A 25,581-nucleotide genomic window follows, 5' to 3' on the forward strand; every position below is an offset into this window, starting at 1 on the left:
AAAATGTGAGGGGTGTACTCACTTTTGTGAGATACTGTACACACACACACACAGTATGTAGGCTTCAGATTTAAAATAAGTATACTTTAAAAAAAAGCTTTGAAAACCCTTTTTTTATTTTTTTAGTCTCAAGAAACAGATTGCGTGTTTATGATAATGGGAACAATGTACAGTATTTAAACGACAAAGCTGAGAATAGGAAAAGGGCGGTGGGACTTTAAATGAAGCACATAGGTATACAGCAATAAATGTATTAGTTATATCAGTAATATGGTACATAATAGTAGTAATGATAAATAATATAATCTCCAATACAGTTCATTATACAAAATCTATATATATATATATATATATATATATATATATATATATATATATATATATATATATATATATATATATATATACATACATATACACACACACACACACACACACACACACACACACACACATACAAAAAAAAAAATATATATATATATATATATATATACACACACACACACACACACACACACACACACACACACACACACACACACATACATAAACATACATATATACACACACAGTTAATGTAATAAAAACAAATTGTCACATAAAAGTGGACCATTGTTGTCACATAATACACATATGGAGAGTATCTAATAAAACACATAGTAGGTTAAAACACAGCATTTGACAGCTCTAAGTGTTTCATGGATTGATCCAATCTTCAGGAGCATGCACGTGTCTTGAGATATGCAATATATGGTAGTAGGGATATCTATAAGGTCTGAACCTGCCAAGGAAAAGGGATGTTAATAAAAAAAAGAAGAACAAAAATAGAACCCAGAAATGCCCCCACGCTCAAAAATACTTATAGACAAAATTGTATGATAGGGGTGTGGCATTAAGGATCGGAGACCCCCTAAGGGAATCACCACTATTCTGTATTTTTATTTCCACTCGCTTGGACCTCACTGACACCCTTTATAATAATAACAATAATATTATCTGTCCTGCCCTTTACCAAGCACAGGACACTTTATACACCATATAAACTATATTATGTTCACAGTAGTCCTCGTCTTGTTTTCAGCACCTATGGTTACCCATGCTTATTTTTAAATTCCTAAAAATCTACTCTCCTTGAATGTTGTCCTTGCCGGGCCTCAGGCCGCCCCATGCCACCTCAGCTCCCGGTGGTGATGCCCTTAGGGGGTCTCCGATCCTTAATGCCACACCCCTATCATACAGTTATATCTGTAAGTATTTTTGAGTGCGTGGGCCTTTATGGGTTCTATTTTTATTCTTATTTTTTTAATTATCATCCCTTTTCCTTGGCAGGGTCAGACCTTATAAATATCCTTACTACCATATATTACATATCTCAAGTCACGTGCATGCTCCTGAAGATTGGATCAATCCATGAAACGTGTATAGCTGTCAAATGCCGTGTTTCAACCTACTATGTGTTTTATTAGAGATACTCTCCATATCTGTATTATGTGACAACAATGGTCCACTTTTATGTGACAATTAGTTTTTATTACATCATCTATATATATTATATATTTGAACTGTATTGGAGATTATATTTTTTTATCATTACTACTATTATGTGCCATATTACTGATAAAAACTAATACATTTATTGCTGTATTCCTATGTGCTTAATTTAAAGCCCCACGCCCTTTTCCCATTTAGACAGGGATGGAGGCACTGGACCTTACCAGATCACCGTCACCACCTCACTTAAAGTCCGAAATTGTTCTTTTCTTTATAAACGACAAAGCTACTCTATGTTGTGCATGCAAGGTTACAGCTACAGCACCCAAACGTGGGTCAAGATGGAGGACTTGGTCATTTTACACATAATCTGCAGATTATAAGTGAAAGTCTCCTGCAGTCGACCGATAATCTGAAACAATGGGTCTGTGCTGTGTTGTTTATTTTAATGTTGCTTATTCTGCACAGAAGACCATGAAGAGGGGGTAACTCTGTGTCACCATCACATTAGTCGGCAAATGTATTTAATTTACAGAAACAGGAGGTGCTGGTCTAGATGATAAATGTTCCTTAAAGAGGAGTTCCACCCAGGGGGTCCATTGAAAAAAAAAAAAAAAAAATTAAAAGTCAGCAGCTACAAATACTGCAGCTGCTGACTTTTAATTGGACGCTTACCTGTCCCTGGGTCCAGCGATGCGGGAGATCGAAGCCCCGCTCGTCCCCCCCCCTCCGCTCGTCGGCGCCGGCATTTCAACTGTGGGCGGCGGGCTGTGGCTTCACAGCCTGGCACCCACTGCGCATGCGCGAGCGGCGCCGCGCGCCGTGATTGGCCGCTCAATCACCTGGGACCTGTAATGGGTCCCAGATTATTGACAGGAGGGAGGGAGCAGAGTAGAGCCCTTCCTGTGCCGAGGGGAAAGGGATGTCACCAGCCCAGGCAAAGGAAGAGGCAGACTACAAGGGACCACGTAGCAACAGGCATTTTGAGGTAAGTAAAAAAAAAAAAAATATCCAAATGTTTTTTTGTTTTTTAGTTTTTTTGGGTGGAAAGCCACTTTAAAGAGGAGCTACAGGATAACCACCCCCCCCCCCCAAAAAAAATAAAAAAGTCAGCAACTACAAATATACAAATACAGTAGATGCTGACTTTTAATATTAGGGCACTTAACTGTCCAGGAACCCAGCGGTGTCCTCACCCTAGCCAAATGAATGGGCCGGCTGCAGGGGAAGGAGGGGGGGGGGTGGGGGGGTCAAACTTCTATTAAAACCAGGTACCCAGTCCCCCCCCCTCCAAGGATGTCATATACATGTTTTGGGCAGATGTGGGAGATTTAAAAGGCTAAATTCACCTTTCGCATGAAAGTGACTGCACAGACAAAGGCCCCAGTAGGTTTAAAAAAAAACAAAACAAAAAAAACAGCAGGTCTGAAAAATTGCAATTAATGCAAGTGCCATTGCTGTAGGGGACTGTCACCACCACTGAGGACTGGCCAAAAACGCCCATATATACTTATTATGCCTGTGTCCAGCTGTGCGGCCATTCTATATGTTGGACACTCACTCCCAACATCTCAGGAGCTGGCGCTCTTGCTGGTTCAAAAGTTGTGTCTGTTTCAGCACTTTCTTGGCAAAATGTGACTTTTAGACCATTTTTTATATCTCTCTAGCACTGTATTAGATTTTTGCATCACAGTTCCTGGTTCTGCACCCCTCTGCCCATTATAAAGGGGGTCCAAAAATCCATGTTGGATATTTTTTTTTTTTTTTTTAACACTGTGGAGAAGGCAACAGAACCACCTGGAACATGTAAAAGTAGGAGAGAACACCCATATTTTTAGGCAGAGAACAGTTGAGTATTATGGCAGGCGGATCAAGCAAAAAAAAAAAAAAAGAGGCAAGAGCTAACTCAGTCCACCAGACTGCAACGATAAAGAAAATATCAATCTTGGGTAGGACTGACCCTTAATGATAAAGAATTGATAATGTGCCTACTAATTCCTAGCTATCAATAAAAACTGAAGTCAGATGGGTGAAATATAATTTCTGATTGGTTGGTTTGGAATCCTGCCTCATTAAATATGCCCAGCCTTTTTATTACGAATGTATGTATTTCAAGAATGTCCTGGTGTTTTCTGTACCTCAGTGTCTCCAATCAGAGCCACAAGTTTCTTGGCCCTCTCATCCAGACTGACATGTTGGGTGGGGAACATCAGAGCTTTGATGTACTCTGTGGGGGATGAAGTTAGTCATAATCATTACATGGAAGAAGACAAAGTGAAACAATGATAAATTAGATTAGCACTCATAAAAGGTAGGGGGGTCAAAGGTCACAGGTGAAAGGATGTTTATACAAAGAAACCATATTGTAGATATCTCAAATAGGATGTGTTATCACTGACCTTGATGGTTATCAGGAATATAGTCATTTACTTCGGTATAGACAAGCAAAGCCGGGAGACATAGAGGCTGATTAATTTCATTCCTGAGACAGATGTAGTGATAACCTAACAAATAAATAAAAGATTAATCAGGAGATATACAACAACAGATTGAGGCAAAAGAACAAAAAAACTTTGATTTTCCCTGGCTTATATCTACCAAAATGAAAATAAAATCCATGGCATTCTTAGACTAAACTAAACATTAGACTGCAAACCATTACGTAAAGCCCCCCTCCCAACCTGCCATGTATCATACAACACATACTTCTGACATTAGATTTGGTCTTCCATGCATGATGTTGCTTTTATTTTCGGAGGATGAACTTATCTCTGGACATCTGACTGCCATCTATGGGGGAGACTTGGGGTACTTTCACATTGCTGTGTAGCAAAATCGCAGTAAATACACATGCGTTTCTGGTGCGTTTTTGGGTTGCCTGCATCTGTGAAAAATGGATGTGACTCAAAAACGCACCAAAAAATGCAAAATTACAGTGGGTTTTTACAGCAATCTCGTTTTTGGTTTAAAAACCGCACCAAAGATGCAGCATGCAGGACTTTTTCAAAACACACCGCTCCTCTAAAGCAGTGGTGTGAAGAGCCCCATAGGATTTAAAGGGAAACATTTTTCTTGCATGGTAAAAATACAGGACCTTCAGCTTACTGACTTAAGGTTTGGCGATAAAACCTGGAAGCGGATTGGTTACTATGCACAGCTGCACCAGTTTTAGTAAACCTGCCTCTGTGTTCACACAAGGTAGTACAAAGGAGACCTAGGAGGTTCAATTCACAAATTCTCTTGTTTGACCATTACTTTATATGATACCATGCATTACACACCTCCAGAGTTACGTGCTGATGTCATTGTGTTCCCAGAAGTGTGGGTGGATTGGGTGTTTGACGGCGGAGAAAGGTTTATATTGTGCAATATTTTATTGCGTTTATGTAAGTGCAATTTTTTAGCCTATTAAATTCTATGTAGCGTGTCTGCCTCTATTATAATTATTCTAGGTACTTATATAGCGCCGTCAATTTATGCAGCACTTTACATATACATTGTACATTCACATCAGTCCCTACCCTCAAGGAGCTTACAATCTAAGGTCCCTAACTCACATTCATAAACTAGGGCCAATTTAGACAGAAGCCAATTAACCTACCAGCATGTCTTTGGAGTGTGGGGGGAAACCGGAGTACCCAGAGGAAACCCACGCAGGCACAGGGAGAACATGCAAACTCCAGGCAGGTAGTGGTTGGGATTTGAACCAGCGACCCTTTTTACTGCTAGGCAAGAGAGCTACCCACTACACCACTGTGCCGCCCCAGTTCTATGTTCTTTTATGAGCGCTGTTGGACTAGTGATGTGTGGAGGAGCTCTATAGGAATTCCTGTTGCCTTGAAGGAGTGCCAGCAGACATGTGGTGATCTTGGTACATTCTTTACTTATGGGCTCTTTGTGAGACTTCTCTTTAGAGGGTCATTACAGCTGGTAAGCCTGCGTTTATACTATTGAGGTTGTGGCTTTGATGCACAGATGCCTAAACACATTAGTGATGGACAACTATTGTGGCGTTATGATCTACATATGAGAACTTAGAGGACTTTTTTCTTCATCACATTTTTTGGATATATAATTTTTAAGAAAACATAGCGAATACAACTACCTTCAGAAGGCATACTGTAATGTAAGGTTATTAAAAGCTGACTTTCCTTTTCATTCTGCAGCACTGTAATTTTCTGTAAAATTCAATGCAATATGACAAACTGGAGGCCTTCTATACACAGTTTGTGTACAGAGTTCCCCAGAAATGTCATTTGTTCTTGTGTGAATGAAGTCTGCACTTAGGGCACTTTCACACTGGGGTGGGCGTCGGCAGTAAAGTGCTGCTATTTTTACCAGCGATTTACCATAGTTTTGCGGCGCTTTTTGGCTGCTAGCAGGCCACTTTTACCCCCCCCAACGGCCGAAAAAGGGTTAAAACCACCCACAAAACAGCGCTTAACATTGATTTCAATAGGCAGGGGCGCTTTAGGAGTGGTGTATACACCGCTCCTACAGCACCTCAAAGATGCTGCTTGCAGGACTTTTTTGACCGTCTTGCCAGCGTCCTGCCAATGCACCACTCCAGTGTGAAAGCCCTCGGGCTTTCACACTGGAGTGAAAGGAGAGGCACTTTGCAGACATTATTTTTAGCGCTATAGTGCCTGTAAATCGCCTCAGTGTGAATGTAGCCCAAGATACAAATCAGGTTTTAGGCATCACCTGTAACAAATATTTAATTTTTGGCGAGCTGCTTCCAAAAAGGGATGCAGACCCTGCAACTTTCCTCATTAGAAAACTAAGTGCATCAGCTGATTACAAATGAAAAAGTCATTCCCATTCAAATACACTCTGCACACAACAAACAGCTATTTTTTCAGAGTAGAAACAGATAGGAATCTGCAACAAAGTTTATTAACCACTTCAGCTCTGGATGGTTTGACCCCTTTCATGACCAGGGCATTTTTTTGCCATTCGGCTCTGCGCTACTTTAACTGGCAATTACATGGTCATGCAACAATGTACCCAAATTAAATTTATATAATTTTTTTTTTTTTGCACAAATAGAGCTTTCTTTTGGTGGTATTTGATCACCACTGGGTTTTTTCTTTGGTATTATATAAATTTAAAAAAAAAACAAAAAAAAAACGAAAATGCAGAAGGAAAAAAAAATAATATTTTTTACTTTCTGCTATAAAACATATCCAATAAAGGGGCGTGGCCTGGACGGAGACCGAGATGGCAGCGTAATCTGTGAGCTGTTGTGTACCGCAGTCCAAACTCAGCTTATAGGGGAGCCTGCACCTCCAAAATAGCATGAGCAGAACCACCAGGAGCTCTTCTACATCCCGGGCCATCATGGATACAGGTATGCAACTGAGCAAGAACATTCCGGAGCTGTTCCGGACCCAGCGCCAAACGGCTGCGGCCTCGCAGGCCAAGACCACGTTCTCGCCTATCACACCATCCGGCTCTCTAACGATGGGCCGAGACTTACTGCCGAGCATCCTAGACTTAGAGAAGTTCGCTTTAGACATCAAGAGCTCGGTGACAGCGGCAATAGCGGACCTGAAAAATGACAGGTAGCACACCGCGTCGAGGCTGTAGAGCAAACCTCTAAAACACAAGCGGCCGCCATTCGCCAAGTACAATCTGTGTATGACTCCCAGCTTTCCCAAATGTTTGACCTTCATAGACATGTTGAAGACCTTGATAATAGGGGCCGGAAACATAATATTAGGGTGCGGGGGATCCCTGAGAGTGTGGACCCTGGAGCTTTACAACAGAACATCTGCTCATTGTTTAATGACCTAATGGAGCGCCCGGCTGATTCCCCTATTGAAATGGAGAGGGCACATCGTGCCTTGCGACCACAGCCACTTGAAAATGAACCGCCTAGGGACATTGTGTGCTGTGTGGTTAATTTCCAACTTAAGGAAGAAATCCTACGCAAAGCAAGAGAGAGAGAGAGGACAGATCTTACCCAACGGAGCAGAAGTCAAACTATTTCAGGACTTGTCGCAAATCACGCTCCAAAACAGAAGAGCTCTGCGCCCCCTGTTGGATGCTCTAAGGGCCCGCAATATCACTTATCGCTGGAAATTTCCGTTTGGATTGTCAGCGTCATCCAGAGGTCGCTCTTCACTACTGCGCACGCCGGATTACTTGCAGACCTTTTGCTAGCAGCTGGACCTTCCAATTATAGAATTACCGGATTGGTATGCACAGTTCTTTCCCGTGGAACCTTGGCTCCCAGTGTCCCTCAATCCATCCCCAAAAGCCCAGTGACACAGAACACACATACGCAGAGGTGACCTGGCTTCTCCAAGTGCCCGTGCATCACGACGCGACCTTTACCCACGCAGCCGGGATCACCTCCCTCACCATCAGCGAGGAGAGGTCGCCTGGAAGCCTAGAGTTGCCCTTCACATGCTGGTCCAGTTGTTTGTTTTTTTATTTTTGGAGCTGACTGATATATGCGTCTTGGATACATCATTAAACCTGCCTGTGACTTCTGCCTAGTCCCATCTAGAACACTATCCTCTGGCACTTTTGTTAACCTTATTCTCCCAGTCCTTCTACACACTTTAATGCAAATGATCCCTGATGAGATGAAACCTCTGAGACTGAGACGCCTTGCCTTATACCTCCAGACTTTCAGTAAGGCTCTCCTCTCGGTTGGTTTGTGAATGACTGTGATCTGCAATCAAGACGCGCACGAGAGTGGTTACAGCTTGCATGATGGATCTTGAAGACATAGAATACTTTCCCCCGCAGACATCATCATCGCCTCCTCCAAGGTCTCCACAGAAGAATTGCAATGAACACTGTGAGGACTTCATTGGAGCACTTGGAACCCTGCCACCAAGACCTCTAGCCCTCCACAGGGATATTTAGTTTCGTCATAACACTAATAGCACTGAGGACGGCCACAAGACCAGGTTGATTCACGGTGATAGAGGTTTGAGATGCTAACTGTTTTGGTTTGGACACCTGGGATACAGCGGGATTCATCCCGACATCCCAAACTAGGGTTGAAGTAACTTAACTTAGTTAGGATGTCAGTGGTTATATGTAGCTTATGTAGCCGATATACTGACCCAGACATGAACATACTGCAGAGGGTTATATGTATTTACTTTAGGGTATATCTACAGGTGAGGACTATGTAAGCTCAAGTTAGTTTAACCTCTTTATAATATTAAGGTGTGTATCTCATTTACCCGTGTACCCTAACCTGCCCTCCCCCCCCTGTCCTTGGGTATCTGCTGCCCTTATACTACAGATCATTCCCTCTCCTCTTCCATTCCATTTGTTGCCCTCTTTCTATCCTCTTCAGGTTTCTCTGCCACGCTATTCTGTCTGCCAACCCCTTCCCTCTTTTCCAACCCTATTTTCCTTCCCCCTTTTCTCTACCCCTTGATTAAGTAAAGGATGCTGAGGATACACAGGGGGTTATAATGTATGTTTATCATATGCTCACATGCAAAGTACGATGGTGTCCAGCATTAGGGTTTTGTGATGTTCAGTGATCGAGTTTTCATTAAGGTTCTTGTTTCTTGAAGGTTTTTGTTTTTTATTTTTAAGACCAGGATGCAATTACCCTCTGTTTGTTGCCCAATGCAGGCTCCCCGCCCTCTGACTTGAAGTGGGGTGCATTGACGTGCACAACCACTAGACTATTTTCTTGGACCCGGACGGTACACATACCCTGTGGTTTCCGTCCGTTCTCTCTACCCCACACAGCAGTTCTGATAGGACATAGGCTGACACTCCAGAAGTGTTTCTTCCTAGGTGGATTAGTATTTCTATATCCATCTCTGGTTTGATATATCTGTCCCTCTCTCTCTTTTCTTTCTGCTTCTCCCTATCTGTCGTTTTATCCCTTCCCATCTACCCCCACTTCCTTCTCTGTCCCTCTTAGTCCTCTCCACCCTCATACACTGAGATACCCCTCTTGTCTTACCCCCCCCCCTTTTCTGGGTTGGCTCCGCCCTCGTCCTCCCGCCTGAGGGGGAAAGAGTTTTAAGACTAGGTGAGGCCTATCTCGTCCTTTGCTAATAAGTCGGCTCGATCCCCCTGTCCGCCTGCAATGATGCAGCATAGCAAGGTTATCAGTGCTCCCCTGTCACTGAAGTGCATTTCTTTGAATGTAAAGGGTCTGAACCTGCCTGAAAAAAGATCGCAAGTCCTCTCTTCTCTAAACACAGAGCTCATTTCATATTTCTACAAGAGACCCATTTTCGATCGGATGCCGTTCCCAAATTGTCAAACCACATATATCGCCAGGTATTTCATGCCACTAATGCCGAAGCCAAGACCAAAAGGTGTCTCTATACTAATTTCCAGACATGCTAACTTCCTCATTACAGACTCCCTTATTGACCCGGAGGGTAGGTTCATTTTTCTTAAGGGTACTTAAGAAACTGACATTAGCTAATATTTACAGTCCAAACGACCATCAGGTCTCCTTCTTTCAAAAAGTATGTGACCAACTAGCAGCCTTTCAGAGGGGGTTGGTCCTAATGGGGGGGGGGGGGGGGGGAGACTCCAACATACCCTTGAATCCCCTGCTAGACTCTTCCACGGGATCCTCCAACCTAACATACCAAGCACTAAGACAGATCAAGCTAAACTTACAACACCTGACTCTACATGACACATGGCACACTATGTCACCTTCGGTAAAGGATTATACTTTCTACTCGGCCCCACATCAAAAGTACTCGAGGATAGACTACTTCTTCCTCTCCCAGGCAGATCTATCATATCTAAAAGAAGCAACAATAGAACCTATGATCTTATCAGACCACCATCCGATCACGGTAACTCTCGCCTTCCCGGAAGTAGAAACTAAGTCGAAAATCTGGCGTCTGAACCCCTCCCTACTTAAAGATATCCCTACAATTGAACACATTCGCACGCGCATCCGTCAATATTTCCAGGAGAACACAAGTCCAGAAGTATCTCCAATTTCTTTATGGGAGGCACATAAGTGTGTGATCCGGGGTGAATTTCTGGCCCTAGCATCGAAATTCAAAAAACTGCAGTGCCTGTTTATTAAAAGTCAGCAGCTACACTTTTTGTAGCTGCTGACTTTTAATAAACAAAAAAAAAAGCCTGGAACTCCACTTTAAAATGCCTGCAGTGCACAATGATCACCCAGAGGAGAAGGTTTTCTCTCAACAAAAGGGGAGTTACTCTTTACCACAAGGCTAAGGAGTCAATTCGCAAAGACTATTGCACAGGTTATCAATTAGTAATACAACACCAGATTCAAGATGGAGATAACCAGTGGCGGCTGGTGCTCCCCCCCCCCCCAACAGAAGATGGACGGGTGGCTGGCGTTCAGAGGCCTCCTTGCCTTAGAAGGTAACTTACAAGGATCTGGGGTAGTGCTGCTGCTCCTCCTACAGGTAGTGAGAGGTGGTGGGTCCTGAGACCCGATTGCCCGGGAGTCCCAAGACTCCCTGGCTGTTCGGGTCACAGGACCCACTTCCTGATTGGCCGGGAGAAGAATCAGGAAGACAATAGCGAATATTAATTTGCTATTGTCATACAACTGGGTAGGCTCAATGTGCAGTGCTCTGTGCCCTGAGCCCACCCTTTTTTGAAGCCAATTAGAGCCTCAAGCTCTAATCATGTGCTAAAAAAAAACAAAAAAAAAAACAGAACTCCTATTGAAATCCATGCGTCCAGGGCACCCTGCATGTAGAATAGATGCCGGGAGCATGGATTAGGGGGGCGATGCCCCCGCACCTCTTATGGGCGGGCCACCACTGGAGATAATAGAGTTACAATAGATGTGTACAGAGGAAGCAGGTAAAGGAGCTGTTTGAGAAGAAACCAATCCCTAAGGCAGTGTTCACATAGGTGATTAGGACCAAACAGTGGATTATTGTGGCTACAATAAGTGAATTCCTGCGGTGGGAATCAAAGGTCCATGCAAACAGCTGCAGCTGGGAAGCCTGTACAAATGAATATCAGGTGGCCACGACTGACTGTATGCAAACACTCATGGAGTGATTACCTGCAATTAGGGACAGATGATCGACCCTGGACACAATCGTGTCCTTAACCGCAGGTAAATCACTCCATGTGCAATTACATGTGGACAGCCATGGCTGCCTGTTTTTCATTTCTACAGGCTTCCCAGATGCAGCTGCATGCATAGATCTGTGATTCCTGCTGCAGGAATCCACTGATACTTGCCACAATAATCAGTTGTTTTTTTAAAATAATTAAACAACAGAAAGAGCCTTGCGCTTAGTGAAACTAAATATTCAACCAATAATATGTGGGACGGCAGAACTCTAACATTGGAATACTGGACAGATACTTGAAATAAAAACAATGTTTCCCTTGCCTACCAGGCCAATTCTGACATTTCTCTCCTACATGTAAAAATCATAATTTTTGCTAGAAAATTACATAGAACCCCGAAACATTATATATTTTTTTTTAGCAGAGACCCTAGAGAATAAAATGCCAGTTGTTGCAACTTTTTATCTGCATCTTTTATCTTTATCACGGTATTTCATGCTTTAAAAAAAAACAAAACAGTAAAGTTAGCCTATTGCATAATGTGAAAGATGATGTTACGCTGAGTAAATAGATACCTAACATGTCACGCTTAAAAATGTGCACACGCTCGTGGAATGGCATCAAACTTCAGTACTTAAATATCTCCATAGGCGGCGCTTTATTTTTTTTACTGGTTTCATGTTTTGAGTTACAGAGGAGGTCTAGGGCTAAAGTTATTGCTTTCACTCCAACGTTCGCCGCAATACCTCACATGTGTGATTTGAAAACCGTTTACATATATGGGTGCGACTTACGTATGTATTCGCTTCTGCGCGAGAGCACATGGGGACAGGGGCACTTTAAAAGAAAAAAATTATTGTTAATTTTACTTTTATTTTTCTAGTTTGACACTTTTTTTTATCACTTTTTTCCTATTACTAAGAATGTAAACATCCCTTGTATTAGGAATAAGAATGACAGGTCCTCTTTACAGTGAGATAAGGGGTGAATAAGTCCCCACCTCTCACCTCTAGGCTGGGAAGTCTGAAATAAAAAAAAAAAAAAAAAAAGGAAAAACTATTTAAGTTTCCTAGCCGAGGTGGCGCCATTTTTTCCAAGTGCAAAGGCCGGGTGTGACGTCATAACATCAGGCCCGTCCTCCAAACGATCTTAGAGACTCCGGGGACCATTTCCCACACTCCAAATACATGTTGGTAGGCCAATTGGCTCCTGTCTAAATTAGCCCTAATATGTGTATGTATGAATGTGAGTTAGGGACCTTAGATTGTAAGCTCCTTGAGGGCATGTGTCAAAAGCAAAACACAGATGTCTGTGTGCACCGATTTTTATGCATTACCCAAATAAATTGGCAGGGGGATCCCATGAACTGGGAACAACTGGAAGCCCACGGTACAAATAACCCACCCCTGCCTTCATGTCTCACCTGGTCGTATTGCAGACACTGGCAGAATCCTGTGACCAACAAACTTTCCACCTTCTTCAAACACAGCAATGCGAAGAGAGGCAAGTGTAGGTAGCACCACCTAGAGTAGATGAAGCAGCTTATATTAAAGTGATACTAAAGTCTCAGTTTTTTTTCATTTAATAACAACAAAATGTTATACTCACCTGCTCTGTGCAGTGGTTTTGCACAGTGCAGCCTAGATCCTCCTCTTCTCAAGTCCCTTGTCGACGCCCCTGGCCTCACCCTCCTGCTTAGTGCCCCCACAGCAAACAGCTAGCTATGGTAGCACCCGAGCTGGGGCCCTGTTTATCCATTCAGACACAGAGCCGCAGTTCGACCCCGCCCCCTCTCTCTCCTCATTGGCTCACTGACTGACTGCAGTGGGAGCCAATGGCGCCACGCTGCTGTCTCAGCCAATAGAAGGAGAGTCCCGAGCAGCAGAGTCTCTCCTGCAGCATCGCTGGATCGAGATGGGATCAGGTAAATATTAGAATGCATTAAGATATAAAAACCTTCTAACTTTACAACCACTTTAAGTTACACAGTGAAAGTGGAACATGGTTAGAAAGAAAGGGAACCAGAAAAGTCCATACCTTTGGGAATTCAAATGGCTCCTCGTCCCACACAGGGTTAAAAGAGTTTCCTTGGGATGTTTTTGTCTTATACTTTCTTTTCGTGTCAACAGGCAAACCAAACATATCAACCTCTACATATATTCCAACACGTTTATCAGACAGGAACTGGCCTGAGATAATCTGGGAAGAAAGACAAAAAAAGTTAGGACTGATCCTGCAAAGTTAGTTTCTCCAGTCTACTTCCTTCCACTTTTCTACTGCCCTCTCACCTTAATTTTTACAGTATTTGCCACAATCCCATCAACAATATTTTCTGTGAAAGGATCAAAGGGTTTATCAGTCCTACGCATGAATTCTGGCTTTAGAAGGTACCCACTGCGCCGGTTATATTCAAATATCCCCATATTCAGCTGCATTGCCAGGTCTGCAGGGAAACAAGCATAACATTAGAATTAAAATGAAAGTATGAAAGGTGGGGCCTTATTCATACCAGCACAGCCACTATTTTAAAGACCTTTAAGTCTTTTTATCAGAGTTACATACCTCCAAAGAAGACCATTCCAATGATGATTTGCAACACTTTCTAAATCGTCTTTTATTGCCCTCTTTTTATAATAGATAGAAAAAAACTGAAACGCATTAGCATTGTTTTCTTTTCTTTCTGGATGTTCTTGAGTAGCCAATAAAGATTTTTAACATTGGAGTCCACCGACTCGCTGGCAATATCTATCAAGGTTAAAAATTTGAGGTACTGCACATACGGGGCAATTTAGGAAACAGCGATCACAGGTCCATTAGCTCCAGCATAAATCACACAAATAGGAAACATAAGGGGAATACAAAGACACTGAATTTCAGAACTCAGTCAAGAAATTGCCAGACCATTGTTCCTAATTTTTACTGACAGTCTACTGACTGGACTGGTACCAGCTGATTGGGGAAAAGCCAATGTAGAACCAATATTTAAAAAAGGGCCAAAATTCATCCCTGGGAATTACAGACCAGTTAGCCTAACATCAATAGTATTGCAAGCCCTTGGAGGGGATAAGGGACTATATACAAGATTTTAGTAATGAAAACTGTATCATTAGCAGTAATCAGCATGGATTCATGAAGAATCGTTCTTGCCAAACCAATCTCTTAACCTTCTATGAGGAGGGGAGCTGCCATCTAGATAAAGGAAGGCCTGTAGACGTGATGTATCTGGATTTTGCAAAAGCATTTGACACAGTTCCCCATAAACATTTACTGTACAAAGTAAGGTCCGTTGGCATGGACCATAGGGTGAGTACATGGATTGAAACTGGTTACAAGGGCGAGTTCAGAGGGTAGTGATAAATGGGGAGTACTCAGAATGGTCAGGGGTGGAAAGTGGGGTCCCCCAGGGTTCTGTCCTGGGACCAAACCTATTTAATTCGTTCATAAACGACCTGAAGGATAGGGTCAACAGTTCAATTTCCGTATTTGTGGACGATGCTAAGCAGGGCAATAACGTCTCCGCAGGATGTGGAAACCTTGCAAGTAGATCTGAACAAATTAATGGGGTGGGTAACTACGTGGCAAATGAGATTTAATGTGGAAAAATGTAAAATAATGCATTTGGGTGGCAAAAATATGAATGCAATCTACTCACTGGGGGGAGAACCTCTGGGGGAATCAAGGATGGGGGTCCTAGCAGATGATAGGCTCAGAAAAGAGGTTTAACCTTAAACTGCCTAGAGGGTTCATTACTGCAAGAGCGGCAAGGATGTGGAATTCCCTTCCACAGGCGGTGGTTTCAGCGGGGAGCATCGATAGTTTCAAAAACTATTAGATAAGCACCTGAACGACCACAACATACAGGGATATACAATGTAATACTGACATAAAATCACACACATATGTTGGACTTGATGGACTTGTGTCTTTTTTCAACCTCACCTACTACGAAAAGACATATCAGCCACGAGCACCGGTTTTCGTCCTTGGCTAGCATCACCAGCAGTAGAGCTTGGGTATTGTATTCAGTGATTCTCTTATTACTGAGTTTGGCACTTTTTCAGGGCTTAAGATCAATCAGGACAAATCTGTAATACTCCTACTTGAGCCACTCCCCTCTCTCAGGTGGTGTCTCACATTAAGGTTGTCTTCAATTTTAAGTACTTCGGTGTGGTGGTCAACAAACAGATACATGACTATATCCCACTGAAATTGTACCTGTTGCTTACTTATTTTACTCCCAAGGCTCAGTTTGGTGCAAACTTCGTTTGTCAATATGGGCGCACTAATCTTCTTAAAGTGGTTGTAAAGACTCGAGGTTTTTTACCTTCATGCATTTTATGCATGAAGGTAAAAAACCTTCTCTGTGCAGCAGCTCTTCAGCTCCCCCTAATACTCACCTGAGCACCATCCTAATCCAGTGATGTGCACGGGAACCTCAGCTTTCTGGGGGCTCTCACTCCTAATTTGCTGAGGCAGGAGCGAGAGCCATTGGCTTCCACTGCTACCAATCACAGCCAGTGATCCAATGAGGGAGTGGTGGTGGGGCCGAGCCGCGCCTCTGTGTGTGAAAGGACACGCAGAGCAGTGGCTCGGGAGCGATCCTGCTTAGGTGCCCCCACAGCAAGCAGCTTGCTGTGGGGAAATTCGGCAGGAGGGAGGGGCCAGGAGCGTCGGTGGGGAACCCGAGAAGAGGGAACAACTGCACAGTATCCTCCTGGGTTAAACCCACTGATGCATGAGTTTTTCAAATCTGAAATCTCTTAAAGCATCAAGAGGTGCTGGTGCAAAGGGTTTAATTAATATACATAAAAATGGTCTTTGTGGAGTATAGATTTGGCACGTTTAAGTCCCTACTTTTTGTAACTTTCCAATGTACTTTTGATGGGATTTTGTGCCTTTGATCCCCTGACACCTTTTAACTGTCATAATAGGATCATTCACCCAGCAGGCTGAACAAAGAAAAAAAAATTAACAGATTCCTCCAGCTACACAGATGAGGTGGATGGAAAAAATCCCGCTGCCAGGACATTGTATTCTGACAGTGGAACCTGCCACTGTCAGAGTACACGGAATGGCAGCCACTGATCAACAAAAGACTTCTGTCGAGCAGGGATGGCCACACACAGACTGAAACCTGGCTGGTCCCTGCTGAACCAGCAAAATGTTATCAGTGTATGGCCAGATTTAGGCTGCTTGCATTAAAAATATAATAATGTCTAATTACAGAGCGGTGTTAATTTGTGCTTATTATATCTGCCTACAGTTTAGCTTTAAACAAAAAAAACATCATACGCACATAAAAATGTTTTTTCAGGCGGACTTGATCGGACCAACCATTACTCTCTATGGAGCACGTCTGCTGACACTCACCGACATCTGATCACATAACAGTCGGATGGAAAAGGACAGGCAGTCAGTTTCCATCCGATAGCCCATAGAGGACAGCGGGCTGTGTCCTCTAGCAGGAGATCAGCGGAAAGATCCCCCCTCTGAGCAGGTGGATCGGCTGGTGTGAAAGGGGCCTAAGATAACAAACAGATGTCAAACAAAACAATACAGAACAGTGTTTTGAGTAAGATATTTGATTTATATATATATATATATATATATATATATATATATAAGGTTCCAGAGGTTGCTGCACGGAGGTTTGCTGAAAAGAAAATATTAAAAGCCAGCAGATACAAATACTGCAGCTGCTGACTTTTAATATATGGACACTTACCTGTCCAGGGAGCCCACGGTGTTGGCAGCCGAAGCCAATCCGTCCTTCGGCGCTCAGCTGCTGCCGCCGCCATCCTTGGTAAGGAAATAAGGAAGTGAAGCCGTGCGGCTTCACTTCCTGGTTCCCTACTGCGCATGTGCAAGTCGCGCTGCGCGTCCTCTCAGGTCCCTGCTGTATTCTGTGTCTCCCAGTATACAGCTGGGGAGGACGGGGTAGGCGGCAGAAGTGGCGTAGGTCACTGCAATCACCGCGGTGATCTATGCCAGGAAGTGGGAGCAAATACCTGTATTAGACAGGTATCTGCTCCCTCCTCCCCCCTGAAAGGTGCCAAATGTGACACCGGAGGGGGGGGAGGAATCCAAAAAGTGGAAGTTCCATTTTTGGGTGGAACTCCACTTTAAAAATTGTTTCTTTATTCCATCAAATCTTTGGAAAAAGATTACAAAGTAAGTAGAATCACTTCAGACAAAATCATTACAATCATCATACGTTTCGGGCTGATTTGTTCGCACCCTTCCTTAGATCAGTCAGAACACAACAATTTTTAAGTGCACCAACCTCTGGAACTTTATTCTTATATATACAAGGTCAGTGGGAGGACCTGTTTGCTGGCACTAGATTGAAAGCTGTGTGTGGTTCTCCTCTACTATATATATATATATATATATATATATATATATATATATATATATATATATATATATATATATATATATATATATATATATATATATATATATATATATATAAAAACACAACTATGAAATATAAGAAAACTATTTTTTCCTGTAGTGAGGTGTCGTAGGATAAGATTGTGTGGAATGTTGACATTGTCCTACTATGAGCTTTTAGGCAGTGCTTGTACGTGATGCTGACTTTGCTACTTGTTAATAAAGGAAACAGCTATGAAGTAAAAGAAACTATTCTTTGTGAAGATGAAGTGTCTGCTTAGACATCTGTAGCAGAGGAGAAGAACATGTGGTACAGTGAAGTCTCCCCACCTTCAGCATTTATACAGTGCATGACGTACATGAAACTGGCCTCATTGCTCGTCTATGAAGGCTATATCAGCCCTTCCAAATACTGAAACACAAAAATTCTGCAGAAAAGCACAAGGAATCCACTTGTCATCACTATGCTACATCTATGAAAACAAACAACCCCATAAAACACTACATCCTCCTATTATGACTATTACAAATAAAAAAACTACTAGCGAGTCAGCTGTGCTGAAATGCTTACCCAGTGTTTGAAAATTCAATGCAGCCATCTGACATCCTGCATTCCAGAAAACTTGTGGCATGTAATTAGAAGAATCCACTCTAGTTCCTTTCGGATAGATACGGCTTAGCTGCTTCTTATTATATCTGATAGGAGGGGAGTCAAGAGAAAGAACGCGGATAGAGAAGACAGGAGGCAGTGATGAGAGGGCCAAGGAAGGTGACAGTGATGGTAGGTGGATTATTGATGAGCCACAAAACAAGGACGGGAGACAGAGAATGTTAATTTATAGGTAATTCAAAAAGAAACATTTGAGGATACATACAGAAACTGTCACAGAAGACACCACCATGGGTCAAAATGGTAAAAAAGGCAAAATGCTTAAACATAGTCAACATGAGAAGGACATTAAAGATACACAGCATTATTAAGGGGTTTCAATTTTACCTACAGATTTGTCCAATTCCCCTGGAAATTCTTGGTATTTAAAAGTTTCTGCAGGATGTAGGCTATCCTGCCATCAATTTCAGTAAATGAGCTCCTCTCGTATACTTTCTGATGTTTCCTAAACAGTGGCAGGTAACTACTGGGCTTGAGACGCACAGTTTTGATTGAATGTGATGCGACCCCTTACTGACCACTAGTCAATCAGTAAACAGGTCAGAAGTGACTTATGCAGCTTTAAAGTCAGCCATAGATGGAACGATTTTCTTTCCTGCAACCACAGGTTACAGTCAGTGTGGATGGGGGGAATTCCTCCCGCAGGGCCATTGTGTTCACCCTGCAGAGTTGTCCCCGCTGGGAGAACACCGTGTTTACTGCTAGCAGCTACAATAGCTGCCAGCAATAATCACATGTAAAATCTGACATGTGGGTTGTACCCAAGTTGAACGATCAACTTGGGTACATTCAGCCTGCCCATACGTGGTTAGAATCTCAGCTGGTCCCTGCTGAACAGGCTGGGATTCAAACCGTCTATGGCCTGCTTATGGGTGCATTCACACTTGTTAATGCACCCTGCCCACGATTACCCTTGAGTAGGCAGCCCCATCTAAAGCAATAGTAGGATGCCGACTCCCACAGCTAAGTGTGCTCACTCGCATATAATCTCTCAAGCAGCAATTACATGCGAGTAATCGGTCTTGAAAGCACACAGTCTGTCTAAAGGGCTCATTACTTGCGTCTAAATGTAACATGTGATTACATATGAGTGGGTGTGATTAGCTGTGAGAGCCATCAGCCTCCCATTGCTTTCAATGGGCCTGCCTATTTACAGATAATCGCGGGAACCCCCGCTGGGGTTCTCACAAGTAAGCCCCCTTTCACATGGGCTGTCCGATCAGGTCCGCCAGTAACTTTTTCAGGTGGACCTGATGGGAAACTGCATCGTCCGCTGACACACGCTGCCATCTGATCCGATCCGGTCTGCCAAAAACAGATGGATAGTGATCCTATTTTCCATCCATCTAATACTGGATTGGATGGAAACAGAAAGGTGGTCTGTGTCCATCTGCTTGCCCCATAAAGGCGAGCGGGACTGTGTGCGCTATGCAAAGCAGACACGGACCTGCCTGCTCAGTGGGGATCAGCGGAGAGATCCACCCCGCTGAGCAAGCGGATTCCGCATAGCAGAGGCGCCCATGTGAAAGGGGACAAATTGCGTGCAGGGTACATTTACAGGTGTGAATGTACCCTTAAACACATGAAGATGCCCATACTGAGCTTGATCTTTGCAAGTAATGTGCCTAATTTGGGCACTTCTTAGGACAATTGAGCTAGAACTGGACACAGTTGGTCAGAAGAATGAGTTGCGGCCAGTTGTTTGATTTTCTGAATAGGTTTAAAATTCATCTGTCAGCTGTGTTAGGGAGAAGTGCAAGGCACATTCCACTGGTATGAAAACACATTACCAGACAGGCTGATACCTCAATGTTCATCATAACCTAAGCAATGTCACCTTATAGCTGCATTCAGTTAGTTTGCACATTAAAAATGCGCCAGGTCAGAAGCTTTATATCCTTGTGCTACCAGGGATCATGTTTTAGTTTGATAATATAATTAATTTTATAGCAAACGCCTACCAGTTTACTAGAAAGTCCTGGTGAAACAAAGCTATTTTCTGGCATGTTGCTTTAGCATATTTAAAACTGGAAGAAATTGGAGCAATGCCCATCCAATAGGATTTCAGTCATAACATTGCTAGCGAGGATTAGAAAATAAAACTAGGCATCTGGATAGCTGTTGCAGACAACATCTTAAATTCCTTCACGCTCTATACAGGGGGTGAATGTGAATGAACATGAGCAGCTTCTGAAAAACGATCCACGGTCACTTTTCAGAATGGGCTAGGCAGCCACTGGCCATCATTTAGGAGGATATACTGTCACCTGCTGAATGCAAGTTTAATGGAATGGATAAGTTGCAACTGTGAGTCAAAGAGTTTGGCTCGCAGTTGCAGCACGGTCCCATCCACTTGAATAGTCACATTTGCCAGGTAGTGCTGCCTGTCAACTCAACATGCTGCGTCAAATGTGCCGCGGGGCAAAGCACTGTGGCCATGGCATGTGTACAGCCTCTTCTGGCTGTATGGTAACTTTTAAGTGGGCAGTCAAACCACGGCTCAACCACCTGTTTTTACTGTCCCCTGGCCACACGTGTGAAACAGGCCTTAGTTGGCAACCTGAATGTTTTTAAAGTATGCATTTTTGATAATACCGTGTTCTCTGTTACCATGCCACATAAAAAGAACTGTGTGTTCAGTATAAATTATTTTTAGTTAGTCCATGGAAGGTATCACCTATGACTATGTTGTCACTTTCCTGCTATAATCTATGGCTTACACAGTATATACTCTATACAGTATGATTACTCTTAACTGAACAGCATGAGAGAAGGATACTCCACAAACTCCATGGGAGATTTCGTTAGCTGCTCCAGTGCCTTAGTCTCAACAAATGAAGACATTTCATAATATTTATTCCTCTCTGAGGAAGGAGGGAGGGTCAGTAAAGTGGCGAGAAACAAAAATGTAGATAAAGATGGATGCAGAGTAGGAAAAGTTTGTAATAACGATGATATGTAAACAGACAGTAGCAAGGAAAAAAAAAAAGAAGAGGAGAAATAAACATAAGCTAGTTACTTTTAACCAAAACATATTTGCTGTAAACATCAAGTCTTTAATTCCATAAACTTGCTCTTTGATCAATTTAGTATGAAAACAAATTAATAAGGCTTTGTAGTGAAATTATTTCTTACATGCTTAGGTGCAGGAAGCTTTTTCCTGTGTTTCCCACTGGTACAGCAGCCCATTCAATTGAATGGGCTGCTGTGCTCGTGCAAACATGGGCTGCAGCGGACGCTAGAGCTGCACGATTCTGGCTAAAATGGGAATCACAATTTTTTTGCTTAGAATAATTCTCTCACGATTCTCGCGGTGTAACATCTTCTTTCACATTATACAAAAAAAAAAAAAATTGGGCTAACTTTATGATTTGTTTTTTTTTTTTTTAAATTAAAAATTGCGTTTGAAAAACCGCTGCGCAAATACAGTGTGCCATAAAATATTGCAACAACCACCATTTTGTTCTCTAGGGTCTCTGCAAAAAAAATAAAAATATCGTGTTTGGGTGCTCCAAGTAATTTTCTAGCAGAAAATAATGATTTTTACTTGTAAGCAACAAATGTCAGAAAAGGTTTGGTCTTTAAATGGTTAAACTTCCCTCATCTACATGCCTTTCCTTTGATAAAAGAATGAAAAGATACTTTGTTTCTACTTATTCTCCTGTTGTAAAAAAAACTTGGCAGGCTGCCTGGATTTTTTTTCCCCAGCTGTTAGAACTCTGCACTTGTTAGAAATACCTTGATGCTGTTTTGAAGATCGGGAAGGGAAAAAGATAGCAATTTCGATTCTTAACAATTAATCGTGCAGCTCTAGCGGACGCATAAGTGTGAACCAAGCCTTAGTAATTGTTTCAACTGCATGAGTTAGGCCTTGTTTACACTTGCAGTTGGGCAGCCCTAAAAACACACTGAGCCATATTTTTAAAGCCCCCCAATTGCTCCGCCTTAAGCTGCAAAGGCAGCTGATGGGGGTGTACATATAGTATGACACGGCAACAATACTTTGCAAAACAGTGCGGCAAAATATATCCTCACAGACATAACACAACCTATTCAACTGCATGGGGTTATCTTGCAATTGCATGCGTTGCGGTGGTGCAAGTTTTGTAGGGGTGAAAACAGGTAGTGAGGTGGCCACATAACCTCCACTGCGGAACCCTCTTCAGAGAGCAACACGAGAGTAAACAATTCCTATGTCAAGGCTAAACTTTTTTTCATTATAAGTTTGTGAATAGAGTTGAAACCCATAATGTTTACTGCTATTTGGGGCTCTATTAGAGAGAGTTTTCCTCAGCAGACAGGAAGGGAAAATCTACAGCATGGAAACAGACAGCAATGAAAAGCTGTGAAACAGGGCGTAATTAATAAATAACTTTAGAGGTGCAAAGCCTAACAATGTAAAAGTCGTTTTTATAAAAAAATAAAATAAAAAGTATATATACACACCTAAGGGCAGTTTCACACTGCTGCTCTGCAGTTTGGTTGGCTGCAGTGTGGGTGTACCCGTGTTTGTGTGGATAAATCATGGTTTCCTATAGACTTTTTTTATTAGGTCGCGTGGTTTTGGTGCCTTTTCTGAAAGCGCACCACAAGTCCTGCATACTGCATCCTGTGCACTTTCAGAAAATGTGCCAAAAATGTGCAACCTAATAGAAAGCCTAAGGGAAACCATGGGTTGACCACATGACAAAAAACACAGGTGCACCCATGCGGCGGCCAAACTGCAGTGCAGCAGTGTGAAACTGGCTTAAATAGGAACCCAAGGGCTTACAGTGGTTATAGCTTCTCTACTTTCTTAAAAAATGTTTAAAAAAGCACACTTTTTATTTTGGACATTTGCCCTTCACTTCCATGTTTAGTAAAAATTTACTGTCACCAAGTAAGGAAATTTGGTTAAAGTGGAGCTTCACCCTCTTTCCCCCGCAGTCTTCGGGGACACATCACAGGTCCCAGAAGACTGCGGAACCAATTCACAAAACGCAGCACGGCTCGCACATGCGCAGTTGGAAGCCAGTTTTGAAGCCGCTTCACTGACGTTTACCTTAGTCAAGATGCTGGTGCCTGGACCCGAAGCCAATTGAAGAATCGGCTCGGGTGACCACACTGCAGGATCCCTGGACAGGTAAGTGTCCTTATATTAAAAGTCAGCAGCTACAGTATTTGTAGCTGCTGACCTAATTTTTTGGGAGGAGCCTGGAGCTCCTCTTTAAATCTCTCCAACAGAGCCCAAATTAGCGATAAAAAACATATAGAGGTTCTAACCAACTCAAAAGGAGTATAAACTAATACTTTAAACTAAGACACTCCCGATCAAACTCCATCCCTCAGCTACTCACTGTTGGCCACATCAAATGACTTGAACTTTACAGGTTCCACGTAGTTAACAAGATTGGACATTTCTTCGGTGGCACTGACTTCACTGCTAGCAGTGCCCTGAAATGAAAATTTAGCAGTCAAAAATATTTAAGAGCTATAAATAGGAAGAGAAAGACAGTTTAGCTATAGGACTTACTTCGTCTGACTTTTTAGGGTCAGAAGGCTCTTCATCTTCCTCCTCCTCACTATAAGCATCACGGTCTAAAGAGAACAAGGAAACAAAGGAAGTGAGCAGAGCCAAGAGCAGTGGTATAAATCTACAGTGCCATGCAAAAGTATTCACCCCCTTTTTTTCGTTTTGTTGCCTCACAACCTGGAATTAACATAGATTGTTTGAGGATTTGCATCATTTAAATTACAGAACATGTCCACAACTTTGAAGATGTTTTCTGTTTTTTTTTATTGTGAAGCAAACAACAAATAGGACAAAATAACAGAAAAAGTTAATGTGCATAACTATTCACCCCCCTAAAGTCAATACTTTGTAGAGCCACCTTTTGCGACTATCACAGCTCCAAGTCGCTTTGGATAAGTCTCTATGAGCTTGCCACATTTTACCACTGGGATTTTTGCCCATTCCTCCTTGCAAAACTGCTCCAGCTCCTTCAAGTTGGATGGTTTGCACTTGTGAACAGCAATCTTTAAGTCTGACCACAGATTTTCTATTGGATTGGGGTCTGGGCTTTGACTAGGCCATTCCAACACATTTACAGGTTTTCCCTTAAACCACTTTAGCAGTGTGTTTGGGGTCATTGTCGTGCTGGAAGGTGAACCTCCATCCTAGCCTCAAATCACACACAGAGTGGTACAGGTTTTGCTCAAGAATATCCCTGTATTTAGCACCATCCATCTTTCCCTCAACTCTTATGGCACGAACAAACAAGCGGAATTTCTGACAGAAAGAGTCCAATGGGAGCATTTCATCGTATATTCTGACTGTGTGTATGCCCCATCTGACACTTTGTGTCGAAAATTCAAACGGACTTAGATAGAGAACATGTTCTATATTTTTTTGATCGGAAAAAACGCTAGTCTGTATGCTGTTTCGACGCACCAAAAAGACGCATGCTCTGAAGCAAGTACAAGATGGAAGCTATTGGCTACTGGCTATTGAACTTCCGTTTTCTAGTACATCACCGCGTTCTTGACGGTTGGAATTTGGTGTGATCGTGTGTATGCAAGACAGCTTGAGCGGAATTCCATCGGAACTCCGTCGTAAAAACCTTCAGAGTTTATTCCGACGGCAAAACCAGTCGTGTGTACAGGCATTACCAGTTTCCCAGTCCCGACTGCTGAAAAACATCCCCACAGCATGATGCTGCCATCACCATGTTTCACTGTGGGGATGGTGTTCTTTGGGTGATGTGATGGGTTTGCGCCAGACATAGCGTTTTCTTTGATGGCTAAAATGTTCAATTTTAGTTTCATCAGACCAGAGCACCTTCCTCCATACATTTTGGGAGTCTCCCACATGCCTTTTTGCAAACTCAAAACGTGCCATTTTGTTTTTTGCTGAAAGTAATGGCTTTCTTCTGGCCACTCTGCCATAAAGCCCAAATATGTGGAGCGTACAGCTTATTGTCGTCCTATGTACAGATACTCCAGCCTCTGCTGTGGAACTC

General features: G+C 42.7%; 1 protein-coding gene across 3 annotated transcripts in view; it reads right to left on the minus strand.

The window, feature by feature from the left end:
* The window catches only part of PLCB3 (phospholipase C beta 3), a 244,207-nt gene that overhangs the window by 44,674 nt on the left and 173,952 nt on the right, over positions 1-25,581 (minus strand). For all 3 annotated transcript variants that reach the window (XM_073605354.1, XM_073605353.1, XM_073605355.1), the window contains exons 16-24: positions 24,096-24,160; positions 23,920-24,016; positions 21,363-21,447; positions 18,485-18,609; positions 13,806-13,960; positions 13,555-13,716; positions 12,941-13,040; positions 3,891-3,995; positions 3,630-3,718 (exon numbers count right to left, since the gene is read on the minus strand). In XM_073605354.1, the coding sequence (XP_073461455.1) occupies positions 3,630-3,718; positions 3,891-3,995; positions 12,941-13,040; positions 13,555-13,716; positions 13,806-13,960; positions 18,485-18,609; positions 21,363-21,447; positions 23,920-24,016; positions 24,096-24,160 (983 nt within the window). The remainder of the gene's footprint in view (positions 1-3,629; positions 3,719-3,890; positions 3,996-12,940; positions 13,041-13,554; positions 13,717-13,805; positions 13,961-18,484; positions 18,610-21,362; positions 21,448-23,919; positions 24,017-24,095; positions 24,161-25,581) is intronic.

This window comes from Aquarana catesbeiana, linkage group LG11 (assembly GCF_042186555.1).
Source record: "Aquarana catesbeiana isolate 2022-GZ linkage group LG11, ASM4218655v1, whole genome shotgun sequence".
Classification (NCBI taxonomy): domain Eukaryota; kingdom Metazoa; phylum Chordata; class Amphibia; order Anura; family Ranidae; genus Aquarana; species Aquarana catesbeiana.